This window comes from Oratosquilla oratoria, chromosome 34 (assembly GCF_046742065.1).
Source record: "Oratosquilla oratoria isolate Oo_2021 chromosome 34, ASM4674206v1, whole genome shotgun sequence".
In the NCBI taxonomy this organism is placed as follows: domain Eukaryota; kingdom Metazoa; phylum Arthropoda; class Malacostraca; order Stomatopoda; family Squillidae; genus Oratosquilla; species Oratosquilla oratoria.
Genome location: NC_134810.1, coordinates 43,067,447 through 43,084,989, shown reverse-complemented (window position 1 = coordinate 43,084,989; position 17,543 = coordinate 43,067,447). Strand labels below are relative to the sequence as shown.

Here is a 17,543-nt window from a genome sequence, read left to right as displayed (position 1 = left end):
ATTTAGATTGAGCTTGGATTTTAGGGAGTAAAAGGTATCGCAGCAAATAGTATGGATTTAGCAAGACATAAAAAAAGTAAGGGTGCTACACTGGTGATATAATTGAAATAGAAAATGTTGAGGAATTTTTAATGATTATTTTAGTAACAAAGGTTAGTTTTTAGTGAATTGCAAATGTGGAATGTAGGGTTTTAAAAATGCTACTCAGTACTGCAATAATTTTCTATAATATCTTGGAAACTGGAATAATATTTTTGATTCTTAAATTCACAGTTACCTTCATGACCGAGAGGATAGTGTTTTGCCTAACCAAACCAATAATATACAGGGGTCTTTGTGTGTAAAGGGTTTGAGGACTTTAGGATAATTTTTAAAAGTACACTCCTATGTGGTATAGCAATAGAAAATTATTAACTTTGTAAATTATAATACAATGTAATATGTGATTTTTGTGGCGGAAAGCAATATAAAAATTGCTAAAACGGATTTACTAATGAAATTGTAGCAGTTGAATGATACGCCACATTTGTTTTGATAGATGCCTAAGTCAAAGAAATGAAAGGATAAATTCATCTATTCTATCCAAATCAATGTAATTTGGTACCTCAAACTCTAAAGATCAACTGGGTCATTGTCACGAATGCTGACAGCCTGATTATTATTGTATGTCAGGAAATTGACAGACGATAGCAGAACCCTGTGTTCTCTCATAAAGTCCAAGGAAGCCCCAATTTTTTTCGTAACAGCGCTTATTAATATGGAGAACACCTGGTCCACAACACAGCCATTGTTTAACTGATAGTAACAGGACTGGACATGTGACAACATGGCGTGTGGACCATATCCTAGCAGCTTTGTTCATTAGTAGATTTACTTGTAGCAAGTTTTTTTGTTATTTCTGCCAGGAAGTTTGCATATTACATTCATGTATTATAATTTACAAAATTAATATCTAATTTTATTATACTATATCACATAGCTATGCACAATTAATATAATATTGGCATGGGTATAATGTTAATAAAATTGGTGTCCTGATGAGGGAAACATTTTATATATATATGTGTGTGTGTGTGTGTGTATTTATATATATATGTGTGTGTGTGTGTGTGTGTATATATATATATATATATATATATATATATACACATATACATATATATATATATACACACATACTGTTGGAATTATATGTGTGTGTGTGTGTATATATATATATATATATACACATATACACATATATACACATACATATATATATACACATACTGTTGGAATTTTGTTCTCGCCCACCTTCAGATATTATTAGGTAGGCTTTGTCAATTTAAGGGACTTTTTTATCATTAGGATTTTGTAGTGTTGTCTGGGTTGACTGGGAATACAGTATATAAAATAGTTTTGGCTTAATTTGTCAATGATTGAATCCACTGCCATAATGGTAGTTGAGACATTGTGTTTGATTTTAAGCATTTCTAATTTTGACACCTTGAGGTTCTTCTGCCAGGCTTAACCCCCCCCCCCCCTGTTCCTATTTTCTTACTAGTGCCACTCCACTGGTTAGTAAAGTGGCTGAAGTAGAATTGCTGGGGCAGGAAGCCTTCCTCAGCTTATTTAATGCCCCCGTAACGGCTGAAGTAGTGCGCAGTTACAAATTTAAAGTTCACTTAATACTAGGACTCTTGCGACACTGCTTCTGACCCAGGGCAGTGGACAGCATGCAGGGATGACCCGTCATCCAGGAGGTGCCAAGATAAGAGGGAGGGTGGAGGGGAGTGGAATATATAGGAAATGGAATGGGTGGGAGTGGTTTCTATGCCTTTTTCTTTTTGACTGCCCCCCATGTAGGGGGAAAAAGCCTTTGGTGTATGTATGTATGTAATACTAGGACCTTCAACATCTTTCAAGTTGAAGTTTTGATTTAGGTGTTATACTAATATCTAAATACCTTCACAAATGCCAAAAATTATTGCAATAAGATATCAGGGTAATTGAAGGACACTTGTGGATTAACCACTTACATTCAGTGATGCCTACGTAGGCGTCATGAAGAGCAAGTGGGTACGTGATGATGCCGACATTAGCGTCTTGATTATATTTATTGTAGTCGTACCTACATAACCTCCATTCTCTCTAAACTGGCTTCATCATATTTTCTATGGTTATCAAAATTCACGGGTGAAAGAGAACGAATGATTGAGCACTGACTTTATTTTTTATAATGCAATTATTATGACACAACATCGCACATCGGGCAGCTAATGCTGCCAGACGTGCGATGTGCCCCGGAGTGAAGAGGTTAAGAAAATGTTTGAAATCTGAAATATGATGAACATAGTCATAGCAGCAAGGATATTTTTTCAGAAATGAATACTTACACATTAGAAAATTAGATATTGTAAATTATAGTACATCATCATAATACATTTTTCTTGGTGGAAATAAAAAAAGAATGGTAAAAGGAAATACAGTACTGAATGAAGCTGTGATCATAGTATTGAGACACCATTTCTTTCCAGCCCTGCTAAAAGCAAATACACTACAGTGAGTTCTCATTATATGGTACATATGTGTTCCTGAAAACCTTCCGCAAATTTAAATTACCGTATACCGAACCCGAGTTTCGACTTATGGGAGATGTACCTTCTCCCTGCTCTTTCCTCTTCAAAATATCTAATTTTACCCCCCCCCAAAACGCGAGCGGATACAGTATCTGTTAATTTTTCTTACCGTAAATAGAATCAAGGGTAGTAATTACCAAATAACGTAACTGAATTTACTGGATAAAGAATTACCGTATAAGGAGGACTCGCTATACCAAATGAAGCTGTGACCATAGGATCTGGAACGCACCCTTGGAACTAATGCCAGTACCTCGCACAGTACATATTTTTAAAATGGTGCTATGGAGCCGAGATTCATGCATTTCTTAAACTTTTGCAACTCCTGTAAACCCCGCAGTCCGATCGAATACAATACCTTAATATGAAGAATGGTCAGAAAACTGAGAAGATGAATGAAAGCATTTGAAAGATTGATCGAACTTGTGTGAACCCTTGATAAATGCCAAAGTAAAAAGAAAAATGTATTTGATAAACAGAATTTTGTAACGACAGTTCAGTAAAGTGACAGGAGATAGATTGTTGGAGAATTGTACCCCAAATGGGGCATTGCTTTGAGTGTCATGAAGACAAAACCATCACCTAAACAGTAGTGTGACATATCAACAAGCATTTCTCCAAAACTAACTTCAAGCCCACTATATATATAGCTAATATGACTACATACAGCCAAGTCATAAATTTCCTTCCTAAGGAACACAAATCCATAATAAGGTATATGGAAAATACCTTCAAGAAAATTATTAATGCACAACTAGCCATCACTTTTAATGAAACATGCATTAGAGAAAAACTCCTGCCCAAATACACTGACAATATATATATTTATATATATATATATATATACCAGAAAACATAAATATAATTAAATGAAATAAGTAAAGTTACACCAAACAATGAAGCCACTCCTCTATCCACAATAAAGGCTCAGAAGAGGCATAAAGAATTTTACAAACCCTAAATATCCATCCAAAATACCTTGGCCAAACAGCCACAAGAGCCATAACTGATATTTTCAACTACATGATGCCTACAAATGCGTCATGAGATGCGAGTGGGTATACAAGGATGTCAGCATTGGTATCCGTATTATATTTATTTTGTAGTTGTAGCAGAGTGACCCCTGAATTCTGTGAACTGTCATGATCATGTTTTCTGTCCATTATCACCCAGAATAAAAGATAATGAGTAACTCGGCAATGACAAGTATTGTGATACATCATCGTACATCAGACATCTTATGCTGCTTGCGACAACTTGAATCATTAAAGAGGTTAAACGACAACTCGTAACACCTAGAAAAGCACACACATAATACCAACCTTGAAAACAAATCACTAGAAAACACTATCGTATTGACTAATATACTGTCCACAATATTCAAGGTGATGAAAAGGTTGGTTTCCACCTCAATGGAAATAAGCCCTGCATGGGCCTTTTTTGAGTTATCCCTAGTATATCATTATATCCTTACCTGTGACTCTATATTCTTGACATTTGTTGATTAATTCATGTGTTAGTTATTGACTTGATTTGCTTGCAAAATTATTTTATGCTGAAATCAAATTGGAAACACCTACTGCCCCAAATAAAAAAAAATTCTATCCACTAGTACTCTGCTTATAAGTACTGGAAGCATAAAAGAGATCAAAGTTATGGTTATGACTATATGCAAAACTTTGGACAAGGTCCACAGACATTCTATTCAAAAAGATCAATGAGGCAAACATCCATAACAATGACAAGTAGTGGTTAACCAACATTGTATTGGGACGACAATGTAGAGTAATCCAAAACAATCCCGGGTACAATAGAGTCCCTCAGGATACAGTACATTCACCCTTACTAATCATCCTCTTCATGAGTGATCTACCAACTCCTGATCCAGAACTAATTACCACTGGGCTCTCGTATGTAGACGACTCCCAGCACAGTTAATATAAAGAACATCTAAGTGTACTTTAACAAACTGGAACTGCTCAAAAATAGCAATTGAAGCATCACCCCAGACATCAACAGGAACATTACTCGCTCTAGACAACAGCATATATATATATGTAGTGAAGTTGTGATTATCAGGTGTCTGATATAACGGCACCTTTTGACAAGACCTATTAATGAAAATGAATAGCTACCTGTTCTTTTTCCCCTTTTGAAATTACAAGTATGAATTTGTATACTGGGTAGCCCAGAAAAAAAGTAACTTCTGCTACTTGCAGTAAATGTATGCCCTCCTATCATAAATTATTACATAGTGTTTCTCATCAGAGTAATTGTTCCCTTTTTTTTTTTTTTTTTTTTTTTTTTTTTTTTTTTTTTTTTGGGGGGGGGGGGTGAGAAAATTGTCTATAGCAGCAAAAATATAAAAAAAAAATTTATTGGTTTAATTAAAAAATCTGAACTATTTAACAGTCCGCATGCAAAAAATAATACATGAAATTTCATGGGGATAAATCTTTCCCTTTGGGTGAATGTAATTTACATGCTTTTAACAATTCCCCGCAGAAAAGTTGTAATTACAAATTTTATAGCTATAGCCTAGGCATATCTAATGAGCATGGCAGGAAAAGTATGTTGAATCAAACAACTTTGCAATATTGACTCAATTCACCCATCAAAAAAATCATCTAGATACACCCCATTTGACACTATTCAGTACATGTACATGTAGATTGTATTTAGTCTGAATATACCATAGGAAGTGGCTAAATAATAATTTAGCCAAATAAACCAAAAGAGGGGCTCTTCCATAATCCCAACATGTCTCAACTTGTATCTCCACAGTTACCACAAAATGTAAACAATCTATTCAAGTATTCATTACACGTGAATCAGCCTTATGTATTGAGTATTAATAAACAAGTGAGATGAGAGTAAGTGACAAAAAGTATTAATTCAGTTAAATAGACCAGAATACAAACTTTGCCTTAATCCCAAATATTTGTTCCAACTTGCGTCTCCCCAGCTGCCGCAAAGTATAAACAGATACCCCCTAGTATTCATTGCTAATACATGTAAGTCATCCATACATATGTAGTCCAGATAGAGCAAGTGACTATCTATATACCAAGGGCTCTTTCCTCTAATAAGGGAGGAAGTCAAGGCAATCATCCACTTGCACCCAATCCATTCCATTCCACCTTTGTTTCCCTCATATCTTAGCTCTGTGGATGACTGGTCATCCCTGCCATGTCAAGAGTAAGTCATAATTCTATAGAATAAACCAAAATATGGAGCTTATCCTTTATATACACTGAAGATAAGCAAGTTGTTGTGGGGGGGAGATTGTATATTCATTTCATGCAGGGATAGAGGTATGAACTAATTTTCATTTACTTGAAATCTGAAAGATTTATTTATGATTGTAAATCTAGGTGCTATTTTAGATTAACAATTCTAAATTAGAATTCTGTTGTGTCACAGTTGGTAGGTACAGTAAATACTGTACATTTATTACTTTACAGTACTGAACATTATGTATATTTTTCATTTTCATGGACAAATGAAACTACATAACTGAATCATAAAATGTATTTTAATGATGTGAAAGGTCTGGGTATATCTATCTCTATTTCAAAGGCTTTCTCCCCCTTACAAGGGAGGAAGTCAAGTCAAAAGGCACATACCCACTCCCGCCCATTCCACTCCCATCCACCACCCTTTCCTCCCTCTCATCTTAGCTCCTCATGGATGATGGGTCATCCCTGTACCCTGCCCACTGCTGTGGGTTAGAAGCAGTGTTGGAAGAAATGGATAGATTTAGGAATTTGGGCTTGCATGTGGCAGGAAAGGGAGGAGTGGAGGTGGAAGTAAATTGTAGACTGAGATGAGCAAGTAAATGCCTTGGGCAATTAAAAAGTATCACGAGAAATAGGCATTTGGGAATGTGTGCAAAGAGGAGATTATATGAGGGGGTTGTGCCTATGACTGTATGGGGCAGGCTTGGAATTTAAGAGAGGCAGAGTGGAAAAGTTTAACCCCTTCAATACGGGCCAAAACCCACAGACGTGCGATGATGCGTCATAATACTTGCATTATAAAAAATAAAGTTACCGCTGTATTGCTCGTTCTCTTTCACCCGTGAATTTTGATAACCATAGAAAATATGATGAAGCCAGTTTACAGAGTATGGGGGTCACGCAGGTACAACTACAATATATATAATAAAGACGCCAACATCGGCATCCTCGTGTACCCACTTGCTCCTCATGACGCCTATGTAGGCGTCATCGTATCGAAGGGGTTAAACGTGTTTGAGATGAAATGTGGGAAGAATGGTAAGGGTTACAAAGTTGGATAGAGTGAGAAATGAGGAAAGCATGAGTGGAAAAGGAAATGTCAGATAGGGCTGATGAAAGTATTGGGATGGTTTAGACATCTGGAAAGAATGAGTAAAGAAAAATATTAAAAAACAAAACAAAAAGTGGAAGGCAGAGGTGGATTGAATGAACTTGAAGGGGATGAGATGGATGGATGGGGTGAAAAAGGCTTTGAGCAAGAGGGGAATGTCTGTTGAAGGAAGGGAGAAGGCAGGAAATGGAGGTGAGTGGAGAATGGCTGTGTATAGAAGATAGTGTGATGCAAGGAAGAGGGAGGGGTTATGTGTGAATAATATTTTGATGCAGCCTGATGAGACTGCCCCCATCCTCTTTTTCTGCATGAAGGGACAGAGAGGGGGAGTCACTGATAAAATGAAGTGGCCTTGCTGTGGATGTGCTGTGTCTTGCTGAATTTCCTCAGTTCAAGAGGGTGAGGGGTATCTAAACCCCATGAATAATGGGTTACAGTAATTATTGCATTGAAAAGGATGAAAAATAATGTATGGTTTGGTTTGTATCTTATGCTTCCATTTTCTTTTAACAGATCAGTGGCCGAGAACAGCATCTGGGTGGCCAAGTACTAGTGGAACAACAGCAAGTGTAGCATTTATTCGTAGACAAAAGATTTACATAGGACATGTTGGTGACTCAGGCATTGTATTAGGCTATGAAGATCCTGGTAAGTGTATTTTATATGGCACAATTAGTTGTTAATTAATTTATTAGTAATTATGTATTGTAGAATGTCCATTTTATTAATACGCCTCTTGATATTTTAATTGGGATATTAAGAAACCTCATTTTTTTTTATAAATATCTATTGGTGCCATGAGTGAAAGCAATGAGTAGACAAATGAAAAGAGAGTTGAATAGGATTAATGAACCTACAACAGGCTGTGATCAGGGTGTAGAATAAACGGGTGTGCATGTTGGACTGGCATTATTGCTGAGGAAGACTAGGGAAAAGGGTTATGTTGGGCTGTTTGACCTCGCACACTGAAATCATCATTTACATTGCTCTCCCCTAACAACTATAAATCAAAGAAACCCCTAATGGTCAGATTAAGTTGCTAATTTTTGCTACTGGACAAAGTCCTAGGCCTCATTTCTAATACTCAGAAAAACCCTTCAGCCAATACATCAAGGATCTGACAAATGACATCTTATGAACAACACAAAGCTTTAGCCCATAGAGTACAATGATGCCTTCGTAGGTGTCACATGGCACAAGTAGATACACGAAGATACTAGTGTTGACATCCTGATTATATTTATTTTGTAGTTGTAGCTGAGTTATATCCATATTTTGTGAACTGGCTTGATTGCTTTATCTGTGGTTATAACCATTCTTGGTGAAAGAATAAGTATTATAGCTGTAACTTTGTTGTTTAATGCGCATATTATCATGCGTTGTTGTACATCAGACATCCTATTGTGTGTGTATGATTATTTGACTTCTATTGAAATAGTTAAAAATGAAAACCAGATGCACTAAAACCATGCTAATAGGTCATTTGTATACAGAAATCAAGATCCTCTCCATAGAACGGTACATGAAAAGCATAGGCAAACATTCTCAAACCCATCCATACTTTCCACTGCATTACACAACCACAACCAACTTAAAATACATGTGTACATGCACACAGAGAGAAGGTGGGGAACATTGAAAGAGTACCAACATAGAATAGGTCTTGCCTTAAATGATTCTAGATGCAATCACCACACAGACCAGCTCGACTTGTGCTGCCTCTTGCTCTGTCTAGAAAACAATATCTGTGGATGGCTTGTGGGCTAGTTTGGTAGCAAATGTCAAATATCAGGGAGATGTGGGTCTAATACAAGAGGCTTGGGGTAACAGATTGATTATTATTATCATATGGCTAATTGCTGTGTAGACATGCATACAGAATTCCACCACCACAGTTAACCTTTATGTACTAAGTATACTGGTTAGGCATGAGAGAGGAACATCTTAAACCCCCCCCTTTTTTTTTTTTTTTTTTTTTTTTTTTTTTTTTTTCTTCTTCTTCTTCTTCTTCTTCTTTCTTCTCTCTCTCTCTCCGCAATATTGTTACATCATCTTAGGTGCATGAACCAATATCACATGGATATTATATTCTCATTGCAGGTGGGGAGTGGAGAGGGGAAGCTCTGACAAAGGACCATAAACCTGAAAGTCTTGTGGAGAAGGCACGCATCATAGACTGTGGCGGCAAAGTTATCAACAAATCTGGAGTACCACGAGTGGTGTGGAATAGACCCAAGTGGGGTCATCAGGGTCCTGTAAGAAGATCGACGCCAATGGACGAAATTCCATTTTTGGCCGTTGCACGATCCTTAGGTTTGTATCAATAATTTCAGTAAAAAATCTCCCAATACCACTACATTGACATTTCTCCCTAAACCCTCTGTACACTCATTTAAATCTATCCAAAAAACCTCCCTTTCCTCTTCACTCTTCTCACTACCAGGCCCATATGCATTTACAAAGACCTACATCTCCCTTCCCAGTTTCACCATCATCCAGATTAACCTTGAAGGTGCCTCCTTCTACTCCATTACATGCTTACTAATCTCTTCATTTACTAGTATAGCCACCCCTTCTCTCCCTCATCCTCTCTTCACTCCTGACACCCTCCCAACTACACTCCCAAACTCAAACTCACCTCAACTTTGTTTCCTTCAATACCAACATATCCATCTTTTTTCTCACAAACATACTGCCTATTTCTTCCCTTTTATTCTCATCTGTACCACACACCCACCTACATTAAAAGAACCTTAAGGTTCTGGTTGGGTAACTCCCAGATTCCAGACTATGCCTTTGCTTTTTTTAGGGATGTCCCCTGTTAGGGCTACAGAGAGTCGTATCCCCATCCCTTTTTTTGTTGCCTTTTACTCAAGTGGAAAAACTCTGTGGCAATGTTCTTTCTCCCCAACCACAAGGTTAGGTGAAAATGGAAATGAATGTTCAGAGAAGTGGTACAGGACAGTATTAAGAGTGGGGGGGACAGCATAACAGAGGGGTAGTTGAAGAATAATAAAGTAGCATTATTTTTCTATGAATAGAGATTCCTAAAAGCAGCAACGACTGCAGCAGCACTAGGAGAAAAGCCAAACGCAGAGTTTCGCCCAGCAGGGTTTCTTCAGAAATAGCATAGTGGACAAACATCTGACTCCTTATATAACCTGAGCTTGCGGGGAGAAACAAACATGAAGCTGGTGTAAACACAATTTGCATAAATTGCTTGTTAATAAAAGTAGGGGAAATGTTCTTCAAGCAGGTGTTTACTGTGTGCCATGTTTAGGTTGTAAAAAGGTCCACATGGGTGAAAGTTTCCATGGTGTTGATAAAAGAATGTTGGAATGTAAATATGATATGAAAACTTTCAATATGAATAATGCCATTGTTAGACCTGGATATGATACAGGCCACAATGCTGACTGGAATGATTCTAAGGTTATTAGATATGAAAACCATACTATGAAACATGTTTTGAATCTGCTTTTATATCTCTCATTGTGTATACGCCTCATATACATGACGAGTAGTATCGCCCAGTCATATAACCCACTCACTCCCTCACACACTCACCAGACTACCACCAAACACGCCGGCCGACAATAGGGCACCTGCTGACTAGGCAGTTCCTGCCACCGCCACGGCCGGGCACGAACACACGCGATCACTCAAGTAACCACACAGTACTAAACACATTATTACGTATACTGACGAACCTCCCCTGGATATATATATATTTAACATGTTAGACTTCATTATATAATGTAACCCCAAGATAGTAATAAGAATCAATTGTAATCTTGCTCGCATAAACTCTTAAGCTTATACGAGCGTGGAACCTCCAAAAATGCTGAATCCTAATTTCCGGCCTTCTTAAGGGAATGCACAGAGCTCGGACGGGAGTCGGTCCGATGATACGTACAAAGGAATAATAGAGTGCATTGTGATATAGAACCAGGAGGTGATTGACTTAGTGTAGAACCATAGAAGAAATTGTGAACCAATAAAGGAAAGGAACCAATAGTGATGTTTAATGAAGCCGCCTTAAAAACAATGTTATGTATCTACCAGAAACCAGAGAGGATACATAAAATGGTGGCAGCGGTGGGATATAATATATATCAAAACAATTTTTTTTTTTTTTTTTTTTTTTTTTTTATACAATAAATCAACCTTTAGCAATTTTAATAACAAAGTAACAAGCAATTTACGCAAATTGTGTTTACACCAGTTTCATGTTCGTTTCTCCCCACAAGGTCGGGTTATATAAGGAGTTAGATGTTTGTCCACTATGTTATTTCTGAAGAAGCCCTGCTGGGGAAACATTAAATACATAGGATCCCATACTCTGTGTTTGGTTTCTCTACTACAGAATAGAGATTTCCTATATCACAGACAAAATGTGTGGCTCTGGTCAGTAGGGGCACCCCATATAGACCCCAAAGTAATGAGCTGCATACTACCGAACGGATTTTAACCCCACAATAACATGCAGCCAATACCCCAGATGGGAATATCATGACAGGTGTAAGAGGTAAGAACGGAAATCCACAGGAGAGACGATAATTGATATTTTAGTCTTGTTAATAAAAATTTCAGGTAATTGCAAAAAAGCCATTATTGTTTTCTACAGATCAGTAACAGAGGATGAATGATAAAAAATCTGTATTAGAAGCTTGTTGACTGGCATATCACTGATTTGTAAAGATGAACCTAATGAGAGGGTGTGTAATAATAGAACGGGTCTGTGTAAGGTGACCAAGCTGAGTGGGTTAGGGCGTCGTCGTTACTTGCAGCAAAGGTCAAGGGGATGGGGGTTTGAATCCTGCCACCAGCGAAGTTGAACCAAGGGCATGGTTCATTAAATTTCACACTACAAATTCCTCTGTGAAGGTCACCGTCCTAGCCTTCCGATCGGGGGGAGTTTGTGTCGTTAAACCATATCATGATAACAACTTGATTTAATGGAAGATTAGCAGAAACCTGTTCGCTAAATTGGGTGGTTTTCTATTATCTGTTGGTATGATTTTTCCTTACCATATCTTACTAAAAGGCCAGTGGTATGTAGCAAAGAGTTGATTTAATAAAAAAAAGTTCTGTTAAATAAAGCATCAATAACAAACGCCCAGCTTGTGGAAAAATATCTTTAGTGGACCATCCCATGGCCGAATTCGATTGCCAAGTTGGGGTTCTATTATAATTGATATTAATTGTGTCTAAGATTTGGATTTGGCACATTCACATTTTGGTCTCAAACAGGTCACTTACAAGAGTTGTTCAATGTTTACAGGAGACTTGTGGAGCTACAATGCAACGAATGATCAGTTTGTTGTATCTCCTGTGCCAGACGTCTGTGTAATACCAATAAACATTGCTAAACATCGATGTCTCATCTTCGGTACTGATGGGCTGTGGAACGTGAAGTCACCTAATAGTGCTGTTCATGTTGCATACTCAGCAGAAAAGAATAATGAGAAGCATTACCTTGGCATCCCTACTACATGCGGGAAGGTAGGCATTTTGGATTTTTATGAATATATGCTTTGACTCCATCCCCCAGAGGTCTTATTGGTGTGTGTAATTACCTAATTTTAGTATACAAGAAAGGAGCAATGCTTGTTGCATCCTGTCTCCTGTTCTTTAATTTTCTAACATACCTGTGTGTGTTTATGAACCTTATGTGAGATTTGGCATTGAAGTTATATTAACCACTTCCATACGATGTCGGCATCTTGATTATATTTATTGTAGTCGTACCTACGTAACCTCCATTCTCTCCAAACTGACTTCATCATATTTTCTATGGGTATCAAAATTCACGGGTGAAAGAACGAACGATTGAGCACTGACTTTATTTTTTATAATGCGATTATTATGATGCAACATCGCACGTCGGGCAGCTAATGCTGCCAGACGTGCGATGTGCCCCGGAGTGAAGAGGTTAATGGTCCTGACAGGTTGTATCTTCCTCAGGAAAACAAACATGCTTAGGATCGGGTAGTGTCACTAGGTGTGCCATATTCCAACAAAACCATGTTCACTCTCAAATCACAGAACAAGCACTTTGAGACCTCAGATACATTTCAGACTAATTTATTTTATTTCATTTTTTCCCCCAGCAACGATTGTGGTTGAATCCTTCCCGTTCAATTGTGTCAAGTGCATTAGATAGCTACGCTTTGTTGAGGCTTCGTGCTGACAACACGAGCGCAGTTACTGTGTTTCTTGATCCACCTGGTCGACCTAAACGAGAGGCAAGTGTTAATTGTATCTCTTCCATTTGTATACATACAAAAGACCCTTACCTTCTAAGGGTTTGGTCATGTCAAGGACTTTTGGTGTACAGACGCTCCTCAACTTACGTTTTAGTTACGTTCCGAACGGCCGAATGTAACGTGAAAATGAACGTAAGTTGTTACTGTACGTTCCAGAAATGTATGACCGTTCATACTACAGGTAGTCGTCAACTTATGACCGAGTTCAGTTCCGACAGACAGGTCGTAAGTCGATCTGGACGCAAGTCGGTCTATATATATATATATATATATATACAGTATATACCCTTTATATAATATACTGTATATATATATATATTGTATATTTAGCATACTGAAATAATCTTAGCATCTTTGAACTATGTTGTATAGTATTTTTAACCTTTTTATATTTTCATCTGATTTTCTTTGGGAAACGTAGCCTAGGCCTAAGCATATTGAATAAAATCCTATCATCTTTGACCTATGATATTTAATACTGTATTTGTATTATTTTACCATCAGACTTTCTTTAGGAAACGTATGCATACTGAATAAAATCTTATTATCTTTGAGCTACGTTGTTTAATATTCATTAACTTTTTATCATTTTCGTTAGGAAACGTAGCCTAGGCATACGCATACTGAATAAAGTCCTGTCATATTTGACCTACAAATCCTTTTTTTGTTGGTTACATTAAAATCATTGTAAAGCAAAATTAGGAAAAAAATATTTCGAAACACATTCTTTTCATTTACGTACTGTACCGAAAATATTGTTATCAACAACAGACTAGGCATAAACAAAGTTTACTGTTACATTTTATTAATCGCAAAACATAAAAATGCAAAATGCTGTGCCGAACATTTTGTCATCGACAACAGACTAGGCATAAGAAAATACTGTTACATTTTATTAATTGCAAAACATTAAATTACAAAATGTAAGGCAAAATTAGGATTTTTTTTATTTCAACAAAACACATTCTTTTCGTTTAAGTACTGTACCGAACATATTGTTATCGACAACAAACTAGCCTAGGCATAAAAAGTTAGTTATATTTTATTAATTGCAAAACATACAAAAATACAAAATGCAATGCAAAATTAGGAAACATTTTACTTCAAACAAACAAAATGAAAGAATATTTAGCTGGCTGGGATGCTGACGCTGCCGGCAGCCTGCGAAAACTATCGTACTCGCATCTCGCAGCGTGCGGAGTAATGTACTGCAATGCCAGGCATAACATTGCAATTCTATTACTCTATTAAATGTTAGATATTATTGCACCATCTCGGGGTCGTAAAGTCGATCAGTCGTAAGTCGACGACTACCTGTATACTATACATCCACAAATTCTATTACCGTATCTTATAAAACACCCCCAAATCATTAATTATAAACATAACATTGTAAAATAATAACAATAATTTCAAATTAAATTCAAGCAACACAAAATGAGATGGTGGGGGAGAAGGAGGAGGAGGCAAGGCACGTTCAGTCTGCCGTATGTGCCATGTAAACAATGGACGCAGCATCAAGAGTAAGTATAGTTTGAACGTCTCGTACTACGGAGAGCGCGCTAAACTCAAAAATTCACTCCAAAAAATACAAAAAAATTTTTTTTACAGTCAGTTCAAACGTAAAAACGTAAAAGGAATGAACGTAAGTAGAGGAGCGTCTGTATATAAGAATTAGGCACATAAGGACCAAAAGCTGAATGAAATTATTAATGCTAACTAGAACATATACCAAAGGGTCTTTTTCCTCTCGTAAAGAGGGTGTCATGTCAAAATATACTCCCACCATACACATTCAAAACCTAGCTAGAGAAAGAGAAAAAAATATTTTAGATATATGAAAATCTTTTCTGTTTGTTAATCATATTGTTTTGCAGGTGTTACTACAACAAAAGGGGATGAAGAAGTCGCCTGTGAAGCTTAAACGTAGCAGTGAGGAGGACAAAAACAGAGAAGCCACTGTCAAGGTACATGTGTATAATCAGAACCAAACACCAAGACAAGGAGCAAGTAGAGGTGTCTTAAAAATTAAAGAGAGAATACCAGAGGAATGGCAGCAGCAGAATGCTGATGATCCTCAAAATTATACTGAACCTGGAAGTCCTGAAACGGGTTGCGAAGATCCTCAGCAAAATGAAGGTGATGATGAAGGTGGTGGTGATGGGGATCAGGGTGGACCAGATATGGACTTGGATACCAAAGTGGAGTGCACTGAGTGTGGCTGTACCAACATGAGACAGGCTGAGCCTGCTGTTTATGAAAACTGTGATAGTGAGCATGATGATTCTGTAGTGTTTACAAGAAAAATAAGGATAGATGATCCAAAGCCAGAGCCAGATGATATTCAGATTCCAGTAGTGTCTAGCAGTACATTAAGTCCAAGCACTGAGAGTAAGCCAAAAAAGATAGTTGCGAGTGTAAAGAAAGAACAGAATCAGAACCAAGACTCGTCAGAAAACGAGGATATTAAAAGAAGAACAAGGTCTGGGTTCCAGTCAGGTGTGAATAATTCCAGTGAAAATAGAGACCAAAATAGATTATCTACCAATAACAACAATAGTTGGAAGGATGATAGTAGCAAGACAGCAATGCAAAAAGTGGGAGCTACAACTAGTAGACAGACTAGGCATAGCATAGGCAGCTTGCAATCAACACGAGTCTTGAAGCTAATTAATAGGCAAAGCATTCCAAGTAGTTTGGCCCTGACCCCGTCCAAGCTGCCATCCAAGAGAGGCCGGGGAGGGCAGCATGAAGGGGCCGAGGGTGAGCCGGGGCACAAAAGTGCAAGGGTACACACACGCTCCCACACGTGGAGTCATAAGTCAATGGTCACCAGAAGTCAGAAGAAACGTGGTTGCCCAAGGCATTTACGGAAGTAGACTTTGGATCGTTAGGTTTTAGATCCTGTAAATATTTTAAGAATAAGAATATTATTTATTGTTTTTATTCATTGATATCTTAGAAATGGAAGATTTTTATTGTTTTCACTTTGGTGTTCGGTAAATTTGAAATTCTTGAAAGGTCACTTTGGTGAGGGTTTTACCCATGATCTCACTACAAGACACCAAAGTGAGGACTCACTCTAGAGGTGCTATGACAGTTGCCTGCTAGCATATAAGTGTGGGTGTGGTGATGCAGGGTTTATGACATATAAGTAGGTTGTAAAGTATTGGGACTGTGCTAGCAGTATAATGAAGATCTGCAGGTGTCCTGTTTAGATCATAAACACTTAAAAACTGGATAGAATTACTGGTAATTCAGACAAAATACATGTTTAGGCAGGCCATGCCAGGATTAACATGTGGTCTACTCAGGCAAGTGAAATTTTAAATTGTGGTGTTCCATATTTTAATATGGCTAAGGATATAGCAGGTTTCAGTAATTGCTAAACTCCCATGCATTACTCTTGCAGCAAGGTGGATGTAAGTGGCAGATGTTTTAGGTTCACGTCCTTGTAATGTATTTTCACTTTAATTCATTGGTGATACAATTTTTGCTAAACTGTTTCCATGTTTGTCTACACACACATGGTCACTAGAGATACAACATATATATATATATATATATATATACACAAGTTAACCAAGGTTACACTTTAAAGGGTAGCCTTCCAGTGCCAGTATTTATTAACACTACCTTTTATCATGTAAGCAGAGAGGTCATTGTGACTGGTCTTGTTATGCTTGTGGTCCATTGTAGGTGGAGAGGAGGCCTTAGAGATAGGTGAATTAGGGGATAGCTGTAGTTGTAATATTGTTATCCTTAAAGGTAGGTTGAAATGTAGGATGGCTGTGATAGTAATACTGTTATCGTGTTTCATTGTGGAAAAGGGAACTTTGCCTCTCGTATATAGTATAACATTGACCCATGTTGTATAGTATTATATTTGTCACCTATAATTCACCAGCTCTTCCAGCCTTGAGGACAATATTGCATCCCTTGTGGTATAAGGAGAGAAAAAGATAGAATTAAATGGATAATGGAATGGTGTAACCCTAAGGGAAGTTCTCTTCTGCTCCATAGATTTTTTGAGTAAATCAGGTTGGGGGGGGGGGATGCCATATGGTGATGCAATGGGGGTGAATCATCTCTGGTTGTTAGGCCCTGTTGTGGAGGTGCTGTTTCTTGCTGCATTGCCTTTGACTGGAGCAGTGCAGTGGAGGGCAGTGATGACCATCCATGAGATGATCAGTCCTATCATTCTGTTGCCTCAGGTCTCTTGTTGGAGACCTGTGGCTCAGAAGTAGCCAGCAATATCCAGGGAACGGCCCATTGGTCATTCAGGGAAGAAATACTGTGGTGTAAG

The 17,543-nt window shown here is 37.6% G+C and overlaps 1 protein-coding gene across 1 annotated transcript in view; it reads left to right on the top strand.

Annotated features, from left to right (window-relative positions):
* Pp2C1 (protein phosphatase 2C) overlaps window positions 1-16,811 on the top strand; it is a 17,486-nt gene extending 675 nt beyond the window's left edge. The window contains exons 2-6 of the mRNA XM_076173555.1: window positions 7,482-7,616; window positions 9,069-9,281; window positions 12,253-12,473; window positions 13,082-13,216; window positions 15,115-16,811. Coding sequence (XP_076029670.1) covers window positions 7,482-7,616; window positions 9,069-9,281; window positions 12,253-12,473; window positions 13,082-13,216; window positions 15,115-16,116 — 1,706 coding nt within the window. The 3' untranslated portion in view covers window positions 16,117-16,811. The remainder of the gene's footprint in view (window positions 1-7,481; window positions 7,617-9,068; window positions 9,282-12,252; window positions 12,474-13,081; window positions 13,217-15,114) is intronic.
* Window positions 16,812-17,543: the final 732 nt, after the last annotated feature.